General features: G+C 46.7%; 1 protein-coding gene across 1 annotated transcript in view; it reads right to left on the bottom strand.

Moving 5' to 3' along the window:
* Nucleotides 1-3,165: 3,165 nt before the first annotated feature.
* The window catches only part of PCDH19 (protocadherin 19), a gene marked incomplete in the record, with an annotated part of 72,659 nt that continues 64,904 nt past the window's right edge, over nucleotides 3,166-10,920 (bottom strand). The window contains 1 exon segment of the mRNA XM_036740241.1: nucleotides 3,166-4,403. Coding sequence (XP_036596136.1) covers nucleotides 3,814-4,403 — 590 coding nt within the window.

The following is a 10,920-nucleotide window of genomic DNA, read 5'->3' as shown; positions in this document are numbered from 1 at the left end:
GCTGGGTGGCCCCATTGTTACGTCTCACGCTATGTTTCTCGAGCATTTTTAACTGGAAGCCAGTGTGTTGTCGCCTATGGAATTCATGAATTGACATCTTTCTTGTCGATAACTCTAGTCCTTCAAGATGAACTGTGGGTTCCTTGTGCCCATCATCTATACAGCAAGAAGGTTGGTGGTAATGTCACCCATTGTCTTTTGGTAGGGTGACAGGGATGAGGGAGGCTTCATCTGACCAGGTTCACATCTTTCTCATTATAGGGGAAAGAAAGTAAGAGAATCCATGTTGCATGATTTTCTACACCTTGGTCCCCATATATTATATTATATTCCCAAATATAAACTAAAACTAAACCCCTCCATATTGTACAGAGGCGCTTCCAGCCTAGGGGGATACCCAAGGCTGTTGGTAACAGAGCATTGTTGCTCTTCAACTCCCAAGCCTCTCCAAGTGGGACACCAGATTAAATAGAACAGAGGATCCCTGATGCTTTGGGAGCTAAAGTCCTTCCCTCAAGTTAAGGTATGTGGCATGGTTTAGGGATGAGGGTGTGAATGGGGGAGAAGGGAGAGAAGATTGGGGATATTTGGCCCTCTGATCTTTGTAGCCTCTCATCAGGCCTGTGAAAAAGCAAGGAGAACAAAACATATCAATTACCCTACGTGCTCAGTGAAATGTAGGATTCCTTGCATACAGTTCTGGTTGGATATCACAGCCTGGCTTTACCTGATTCCCAAAGCCTTCCTAGATACTCAAGGTTTCATAGGAGGGGTCAAGTAGGGCAGTTGAGAAAAAGGCTATTTTTGTGCCGTGCATATGCTCAGTTGAGGGCTTTGAAGCCACAACTTCTCTGATTGTCCACCGAGAGATCCATATGATTGAGTAGAAACAAAGGCATCTAGGTAAGGAGAGAGGACAGGCCTCTAAAGCGAAACTGGATTTCTAAGACACAGAAAGGGGGAAAAAGGGAAAGGGGAGAAGAAAAGGGGGAAAAAATTCTGTCATGGCCGATCCAACCATTTTCACCTCTGCTGGTAAGAGACATGGCAGCCAGTGGTCTCTATGGCTCAGCAACCACAGAAAGTAACATTTAGCGTTCCCTTTTTCTGTAACCTCTGCATCTCCCTGGTGCCCACTGAGCATAGTGGGAGCTGCAGCTGTGTAAAGACTGTCAGATCTGACTTCAAAGAGACCCTCTGGTGGTAGCTAACAACCTAATATCGGAATAGATGGTAGAACACAATCTACATTTTACAGGCAGCACTAGTAACTAAAGGGGGGGGGGGGGGGAGGTTTCTTTCTTCTATTACTCTAACAGAATGGTCAATTGTTAAAGAAAATAAACTATCTAGGATTTCAATATCAGTGCGCTGCCATTGGAAGGAAATAAACCAAAAGGAAAAGAACACAGGATCAGCAGAGAATGAAATCCAGTGAGAACAGAAACATGTAGATGGCATGACAATTGATCTCTAATTGTGTCAGTTTCAGAGGAAAATTTGAGGCTATGCTAATAATTTGCATGAGGTAGTAGTATTCAGCAGTTTCACTAGAGATTCCTTCCGAAACTCTATATCCCTCCCCTCCCTCTGCCCCCCTATCCCCCTACCACTACCAGATAGATAAAACATTCTTAGTGATGAACAAAGGCAGAAACTCCAACAAAAAAACCCCACGGAAATGGTGAAATATAGTTGACTGATCTACCTTAACCTCAAAAAGAAGAAAGAACAATCTCATTTGAATGTTTGGCCCTGACCTTGGAAGCTTTCTTACTGGGCACTCCTGTGAACTTCAATCATTGACACTAATGAGGAGAAGAATCAAAACACTTGGTCATGGAGAAACAACTCTTGTCCTTAGAAGTTCAAAGCAGAGAGAAGATGAGATCTGGTTTGTTTCGCTTTGTTTTAAATAATGAACACTTGGGTTAAACACACACACACAAACACATACACCACACACACATACACACATACACACACACTCCTTTGGCTAGGAAACACAATGAATGAGGTGAGAATTAAGCAGATGAATTTAAAAATGGGGAGGGGGAGCAATTTTAGAAAATGGCAAACAATAGTCAGTTTGATTAAAAGAAAAAAAGAAAGAAAAGCAAATCTTTAGGTTAGAAACTCTAGCCTATGGTTGTTTTATAAGCTAAGTCAATTTAATGGGTTTTCATTTTAGCGTCTTCATTCACATTCCAATCTTTAATCACCCCAAAATGTGCTCATTCCAAAAAGACTTTCAATTTTCTCCATATGGAAGGCACATCAATCTGATTAGTAATGTTGCTATGTTTCCGCTAGGTTGGCCTAAATGTTATGCTTTCTATTACTTACTCTATCCCTATTTAGAAGCCCCGGGTACAGAGAAAGAAGATTTGAAATTTGAGGCCCGTGATGAGCTATGCAAACCAATTCCAATCATGACTGGGGAACACTGAATCAGGAAGTGTAGGTCTGAAGACATGCTAATTTCTCTCTCTAAATAGATTCAGTCATTTTGAGTTTTAGATTATTGGAGACAGAGCATAGTGAAACTTGGGAACCAAGGAGTTCAGGGAACAACTTTTCCTGCTCAGTGCCTGAAAATTAGAAAAACGGATCTCATAAAACTTTCAGCAGAGTATTTCTGACACCTGCAAATTAGGCAGCCTACTATCTGAAAATGCCTCTCTCCAATGAGCTATCATCGCTCTGTGAAAAAGACTTTGCAAATGATGAGCCATCATTCATTACATGGGCTCAGAAATGTGCCGTTTCCCCCAAGTTTGCCACCTCTGCGAGCGGTACCTAGTGGTGTGGCTGCCAGTTCAGAGAGTTGTGTCTTGTTTTGGAAACACAACTTTTAAAGCCTGTTGCCATCACCACAAGTGTGATAATCAGAAACACTGAATCAGAAGATAGTATTCAAGTGACAACAAACGGAGTCTTCTTTGTGGGCAGGTGTCCATGGGAAACTAGCAACATTGTCAGGTGCGTGAGTTTGCCAAGAGTCTTTGTAGGGATTCAACTTGAAGTCATTGAATTCCTGGTAGTACGGTGCCTAGGAAACAGCCAGTCGCTGTCTGCCAATCGGAGACATTGGTGTGTTGATTAAATGTCCAGATAGCAGTGTTTTTTTTTTGTTGTTTTTGTCTTTTTTTTGTTTTTTTTTTTTGTTTTTTGTTTTTTTAATCCTTTACAAATAATCTGAGCCGTAACTCGAACAGGGTACGTGAGCCTTCAGTCCGGGGTACTCGCATGAGGGTGTGCTTCCTCCTCATGATGACGGCTGTCCCTTGTTCCTCCCTGCCACGCTCCTCAAGAGACATGGACGGTGGCTGCCCCTAATCCATCACTATGGCAGCCCTCTTCTGAGATGCCTTCCTCCCACCTTTCGATTGTGCTCTGCACCTTTCTCTCCCCAACTAAATTTGCCCCAGGTGCAGTTTGGGCTACTTTCGGCTCCACAAACAATAGTCATTTACATTATAATTTTACTATAGAAAAATATAGAAATCCAAAATACTTAAGACATAATACTTCTTACAACTCAATTTGCCTTACTGTTGTCCCACCCCAAGGCCCCCAGAAACCAAAGCTAATTTGCTCCAAATGAACACCCCTGTCTCCTGTTGAAACAAGAGGGATTGTCACATTATGACAGTATCATTCACAAACAAACAATACATTTAGGGAAAACTTTGAAATACAGGCATTGGTGAGCCACTAAAACGCTTTTCAGCTGGTTGATTTGCGCGTACATCACCATGGTTGTTCTGTGTATCTGTCACCATGGTCGCTCCTCCTCTGCATGTGGCCAGCCTACAGCACGATATCTTTCAGCCTCTTCGCTCCCGGGGACTCTTTCTCGGGGCTTTCAGGCAGGAGAGGGTTGACTTCGCGCACCACTTTCTCGCTGTCGGCTCCGCGTGGCTCTGCTTCAGTGGGACGAGAAGGCCCGTTGTTGGGGAACTGCTCCACGGTGTGGGTAGCAGGGCAGTGTATGATGGCACTGTAGGTGACCATCGTTGGCTTGGTAGGCAGAGAACTCTTCAGATGGAGAGGCGAAGTGACCGGGCTGATGGCTTCGCAACCGTTGCCTGCCTCACGGATGGCACTGGTGACCTTGGGGCTGCAGATGGCCAGGTCTGCCGCTCTCTTGCCTTTCTGGGCGGAACGGTCCTCAGCGTGGTCACCTCCATCCTTGCCAAAGGTTGCAAAAGTCCTCTTGGTCGTGCAGTCTTCATAAACCTCGACATCGGCAGCCGTCGCTTCAATAGACAGAGTGATGATGTTTCTTCCACGATCTGGGGACTTGGCCCGAGTAGGAAGAGGGTTCCTAGGCATCCAGCACCTGTCAGAGTGACCGAGAATGCGGCATTCTTCCCTGCAATGAAAGCCTTCATTTTGATCTGTTTAAAAAAAAAAAGGAAAAAGTCAGTTCCATCAGCCCTTCATAGTATCCATTGTGATGTCCCATAGTCCAGTTTCTCAGGCTCCACGTTCAGGGCCAACTCAAAAATATGTGTCACCTTCCAAGAGTCAGGCTTCTATTGCATTTGGCCCAAGTGTTGGGCAAAGGATTGCTAACAGGTCATATAGGAGTCCTCCCTCCCCAGCTTTTTTATTTGTGCTGCCATTCCCACTGCTGACGGAACCAAAACCGAAAGGGAAACAAGTTATGATGAGAAATATATTAAAAAAAAAAAGGTTTGTCCCGGGTGTCACAGGGCTTCTAGTCAGCATTTTTGTTATCAAGTGCCTGCTCAAAGGCAGCATATTGGAAACTTTATTCAACAAAAGGGAAAAAAACCACCCAACACTGTAGGTAGGACATCTACAGCCAGGCTTTCTGGAGCTGATTCCCTCAGAGCTGGGGGCAAATGGACAGATCTTGGCCTTCTGCTCAGCTCTACCTTAGCTTCCCCTACTCTGAGCTGGCTCATGCCAACAGCTCCTCTCTCTTCTCTTCCCCCCCGCCATCTAGATTTAACAGAGGTGAGGTTTAAATACCAATGCCTGACTATTTGGACTTCGTCTCCTTTCCCCCAACCCTCAGTGCAATTTGACTCAAGCTGTGTTTCTCATAGGCAGCAGCAGAACAGAGAGCATATGGAATCTGCTGCAGAAGGGGTCAGTGTCTAGGGCTCAGCATTTGTCAGTTAGTAAGGTCTTTCCAGACCAAGGTCATCAGGGGCTAAGCCTGCTCTGGGGCTGGACCTCATCAGGGTCCAGCTTCAGGGCTTCCTTTTGCCCACCTGTACCCCCATTCATTTTCCATGGGGTGTTTAGCACCTCTGCTTTCTGGCTACATTTGTATTTCTACCACATTCTAGCACGAGGCTCAGCTAATAAAAATTCTCATCACATCATACAATGCACCAAAAATATGAGCAGTTTAACATTTATAGAAAATCTTGGAGGGGGGAACAGGGGTAGAAAGGTAAAACATATGCACATATACACATGCACACACACACGCACACACTCACTCGAACCAAAATCATTGAAAAATTATGCCCCAAATATTCACTGGGTCCCCAGCCCTACTGCATTCTCTGGGAAAAGCAAGCAGCTGTGGAAGCTGTCGGTATTTCCAGAGCCTTGGCTAACAATGCCTGGAACCTCCCATGCACAGCAACCGACGTTGCAAATGAGCTACCCAGAAGTCAGGCCTTCTATATGGTGATCTTACTTATTTTGTTTTGTTATTAAAGAAGTTCAATGCATAAGCAAAGCAAGAAATTGCCCTGAAAATTATTTTTGCCCTGCCCTGTTCATTCGTAGTTTGAGATGGAAAACTGTGGGTGCAGGTGTGTGGGGGGGGACCTCCCAAAGCTTTGGCTGAGGAGACCTAGTTCAGCCTTTAGGAAAAAGGCCTTAGGGCTTAGTCCCAGGAAGAAGATGCCCATTCGCAGCACAGCCTAGAGACCGGCTCCCCATCTCCTACATGCCAGCTGAAAGCTGACCCAGAACAAGAGCTGGCTGAAACCTAAGTAAGTGCAGCCAGGCTGAACTGGGCTGGGTAAGTCAGCTCCCAAGAGATGGGGGCACTTATTTGTCCTCATCACGGTTATTAGCAGCCCCATCACAGGAATGGAGAGAGAAAAAGGCAATGACACCTCCCAACCGAGTGCCTCCTAAACCCCAGCCAGCTGTGAAACAAATCCCTATGGGATCAAGAGGATGGATACAACAGTGACAGCAAAATTACCACTGACGATGCACCTGGGTGGAAAGGCACCATCCCACTTCCAGGGCCAGGGACTCTCCCTGCCTGAAATTGGCAAGTGGGAAATTGACATCTGCTCCTCACCCCACATGGTACATCAGCCTCCCATTCCGGATGATCCCAGGAGAATGTGAGCTCCCAAAGCTCAGGCAAGGACTGCTATGCTTATCTTTGCCTCCCCTGCGCCTAGCCCGGTGCTGGACGGCACATATTAAGTTCTCAATAAATCAGTAAGGTCCCTTCTAGCTCCGAATCTATGATCCTGTGATTCAGGTTCAGATACCAGCCCCAACACGCTGCAGGCAGCATGACCTTGAGCATGACCTCTCTTGAGGTCCCTTGAGCATGAACCTCAGTTTTGTCATCTGTGAAATAAGGGGATTGTCCTAGGTGATCCCAATAAAATGTAAGCTTCTGGAAGGCAGGGCTTGCTTGGCTTTTTTTGTCTTTGCATCCTCTACTAGATATAAATTACCTGCAGCAGGTACTAAATAAATGGGTTTTGAACCGAATGGAACTGCCTCGAAGGTCCCTTGCAAGTGTCCATCTGTGACCCTGTGTAGCACTGGGACCTTCACTGGTCTGAGCTTCAGCCTCCCTATCTGTGAAATGTAGGGGATGGCAGCTGGCCCCCGGGCTTGTGGCAAGGAGCAAAGGAGCTAATGGATGGTGAAGGGTTCAGTCCACCTGAAGGGCTTCTAAAAATGAGGGTTATTGTTGTTACCTGTGTGGCCTCTTCTGGAAAATGAAAGGGTTGTGCTGGGTGATTGCTGAGACCCCTGGCAGCTCCTGACCCTATAATCCTAGAGGAGGATTGGGAATGGGGGCAGAGGGGAGGAAGGAGGGGAGGCCAGCCTGCTGTTTGGGGGAGGGAGGAGGAGGGGAGGTTAGCCTGCTGTTTGTGGGGGGGGGGATGAAGGAGGAGGGAAGGCTAGCGTGCTGTTTGGGGGGGGAGGAAGGAAGGAGGAGGGGAGGTCAGCCTGCTGTTTGTGGGAGGGGAGGAAGGAAGGAGGAGGGGAGGTCAGCCTGCTGTTTGGGGGAGGGAGGAGGAGGGGAGGTCAGCCTGCTGTTTGGGGGAGGGAGGAGGAGGGGAGGTTAGCTTGCTGTTTTGGGGGGCGGAGGAAGGAGGGGAGGCCAGCCTGCTGTTTGGGGGAGGGAGGAGGAGGGGAGGTTAGCCTGCTGTTTGTGGGGGGGGGATGAAGGAGGAGGGAAGGCTAGCGTGCTGTTTGGGTGGGGAGGAAGGAAGGAGGAGGGGAAGTCAGCCTGCTATTTGAGGTGGGGAGAGAGCTCTCTTTTGAGCAACAAGGCAGGTGTTGAAAGTATAAAGAGTAACAGTAGCCTGCTCTGGGCACCAGGGATGGGAGGAACCATATGCCCAGAGGGTTTGGGGGGAACCTCCCACTCTGTCTATGTGCCATATAAACTTAACTTGATTCCAACCTAGTCGGGGCATTTGGGGGTTCCAACGCAAAGGATAGTGAAGAAAGATAACCAACATTTCCATGGTGCTTTCAAGTTTATCAAGTGCCTTACACACAGCAGGTCCTAGCAGCTTCAAAATGACTGTGAGGCAGCGGCTCATTTTACAGATGAGGAAGCTGAGGCTAATAAAGCAGAGGGGCTAGTGTCATACCAAGGCCAGCATCCAGTCCCTTTGCAGCTTCTTCTGAATGGGTAGCAGGAGTTTAGCCTTCAGGACGTTTTTCTACTTGTCTTGGTAGGAAGTAGTTGCTACTCACATTAAGAGCCTCTTCTTCAAGGGAAGGTCCCAGGACCTTTGCCTGTGTCATTCACGGCCTCTTCATCACTCCCCCCCTCCCCCCCCCCCCCCCCCCCCGTTTATGAGGGCAGCAAGGTTAGAGCACTTGGAATTTGGCCCAAACACACAGATAGGTACTTGTTTGCCAGCTGAGCTGACCAGAACTCATCAATCATCATCTTCTTCTTACAAATGTATAATGAAAACAATTTACGAGAACACACACACACACACACACACACACACACACACACACCCCTGGAAAGGCTGCTTCCTAGGCTCACTTCCCTAGCTCCCTGGGAACTGCTTACCTGCTAGCAAGGTGTGTGAATGGGGTGCCAGACAGCAACATTGGAACAAGACCCAATAATAGATGAAATTTATCTAGCCCTGTAAGGTTTACAAAGCACTTCCCATCCCATATTTCACTTAATCGACTGCTCCCACAGAAAGCCACTGCTTGGTGGTACAGAGACTCATCCACACCCACTCCCCAGCTGTCCCCTTGCTTCTGACCAGCCGTAGGGGGCAGTTTGAGGATGCAGATAATGGCAGCATGGGCAAAAACATGGAGACCACCATGGAGGCCATCTAGCCTAACCCCCTCATTAGAGAGAAGAGAAAATGAGGCCTAGAGAGGGCCCAAGGCCATGGCTATTAAGTGGCAGAGCCAAGCCTAGATTCCAAGTCCCCTGTTGAGTCATTGAACCAAGTAGAACATAGAATGTATGGGGCAGGGGTAGAAAAACTAATGGAAAATAAGGCTAGAAAGGGGGATTGGGGCCAGATTATAAATGGCATCAAATGCCAAATCTGGAGAATGTGTATATTTGATCTTGGGGCAACAGGGAGCCAGTGGAGATTCTTTCATCAATCTTTGTCTTCTGTCATTAAACATGGCACATACATGTGGAAAGAGAACCCAAACCTTGAGGCCAAAGAACATTTCAGTTCGGAGTGGATCCAAACATTTTTTATGAAAAGATGCTACGTGCACCATCCAGCCACTAAAAAGGAAATGGTCAGTGGCAACTTGTCATTAAAGTTGGGTGAGAAGATTGCATGAACCTTCTGGCAAAACACTTGGAAGCCCTAAATAAAGTTATCAGTCTTCAGTGGGTCTGAGAAGGCAAAAGAGTCAGCAGTGGCTAAGACCTAATAGATCAGGAAGCAATTCAAACAGAAAGGCACCGGGAGTGTTGTTTGGTGCTGATAATAGCCAACCTTTGTACAGTAATTCCTTCCCTCCTTAGGGCCTGAAGCGGCCTGTCTCTTAGAAAGATGGACAAGCTCTCTCTACAGCATACTAGCCACAGGCTTGCCTGGCTCCCAAACAGGCAGAAAGCAACGCTGAGAACTCCACCCCAGGTTTTACCAAAGCTTCTCAGAGCTGAGCCAGTGTGTCAGTTACATATCGATGTCCAGCCACAATGGGTATTTTCAATAATCTAGGGCTTCTTTACCTTAAAACAAAGTCTTGGCCTATTAAGATCACAGAACTTACAGACACTCCTCCATGCTAGAATAGTTAAAATAATGGTCACCACTTCAACAGAGATCAGCTAATCCCAGAAAGGAATGGTTAATGCTTGGCCCACACTCCTACACACATCCAATTGAGGGCATAGTCTCTGACAAAAAAAGGTGAACATATGTATCAAAAGAGCATCCTGGTCCGTGCCCACATACATGCCACAGATTTAGCTTAATCTTCACTAACTAGGCCTTGGCCAAAATGGAAGCAAGGTAAGCTGTGTGGTATTCGGGTTTCTCATCCAGGACTCCCTTCTACTGGACCATGCTGTCTCCAGCGATGCCTTCAAAGGTTCACTGCTGATGTGTGTTAATAAGTACAGTAACCCAGCATTAACAACATCCCTAGGATACTATAAAAAATATACAAACAAACGACGGGCTGGACAGAGCAAACCTTGGCCAACAGTCCAGAGACTGTTGCTAATACCAGCAGACTGTCAGGAAGGGTTTTGCTGCCATGGTTCTTGCTGTTGTTCTGTTGGATCTGTGATTTCATCTACGCAGGGTACTCCCAGTGTGGAAACACTTTCTACCACTGTCAGCTGGCAAGTCATCTGGAACCTAGAGTCTCAGGAAGTTGCCTGAGACACTGAGAGCTTAAGAGACTTGTCCAAGGTTACATAGCTAGTTTGCATTAAAGGCTGGACTTGAACTCGGGTCTTTTGGACCTCACAGCCATCCCTCTCTGCCCTAAACCATGTTGCCTCACCCTCAGGAAGGGGTTTTATGGCAAAACATGCTAGTTCCATATACTATGGATTTTGATGATTTTTTTAAAAACATGTTTCCAATGCCCCATCTATCTAGCACATGCTCTGGATTGGTCTTGGGAGTAGATGTTGAGAAAAGGGCACTTCTCTCATTAGGAGGTTCAGAGTTCTGAATTCTAGGTCCAGGTTCTACTACTAATTCACTATGTGATCTTGGGCAGGGATGTAACTAGGGTAGGTCAATCAGAGCTTTGCCCCAGAGCCATGAACCTTAGAGGGCCCTAACAAAGCTTATAGCCCTGCAACAGCATAGAAACAATTGGGCTTCTTAGCACCTGGTTAGCAATAAAAATTATTTAAAATACTAAGCCTTCCAGGTACTTTGAATCAGTGGGGTCCTATTAGTTCCAAGCTGGTGTGCCTAGCCCCAGTCTGAGGGCCTTCAGGTACACATGGTAGAACTCTTTCCCCACTCAAATGTAGAATGCAAAGAAAATGAGCGACTCTCCAATTAAGCAGTAAGCATTTTTAAGACCTGAAAATAGCTCATGACAAGGAAGGGAGCACAGGCAACCAAGCAATGCACCAGTAGACTTGTTGGCAAAGGCATAAAGAAATTGCATGGAGTGGCGAGCAGCCTGCCGCACTGACAGGATCACAACCTCCTCCATGTTTTGTCTTTTGCCAGAATG

Source organism: Trichosurus vulpecula, chromosome X (assembly GCF_011100635.1).
Source record: "Trichosurus vulpecula isolate mTriVul1 chromosome X, mTriVul1.pri, whole genome shotgun sequence".
Classification (NCBI taxonomy): Eukaryota; Metazoa; Chordata; class Mammalia; order Diprotodontia; family Phalangeridae; genus Trichosurus; species Trichosurus vulpecula.
This window is presented reverse-complemented; position numbering and strand designations above follow the sequence as displayed.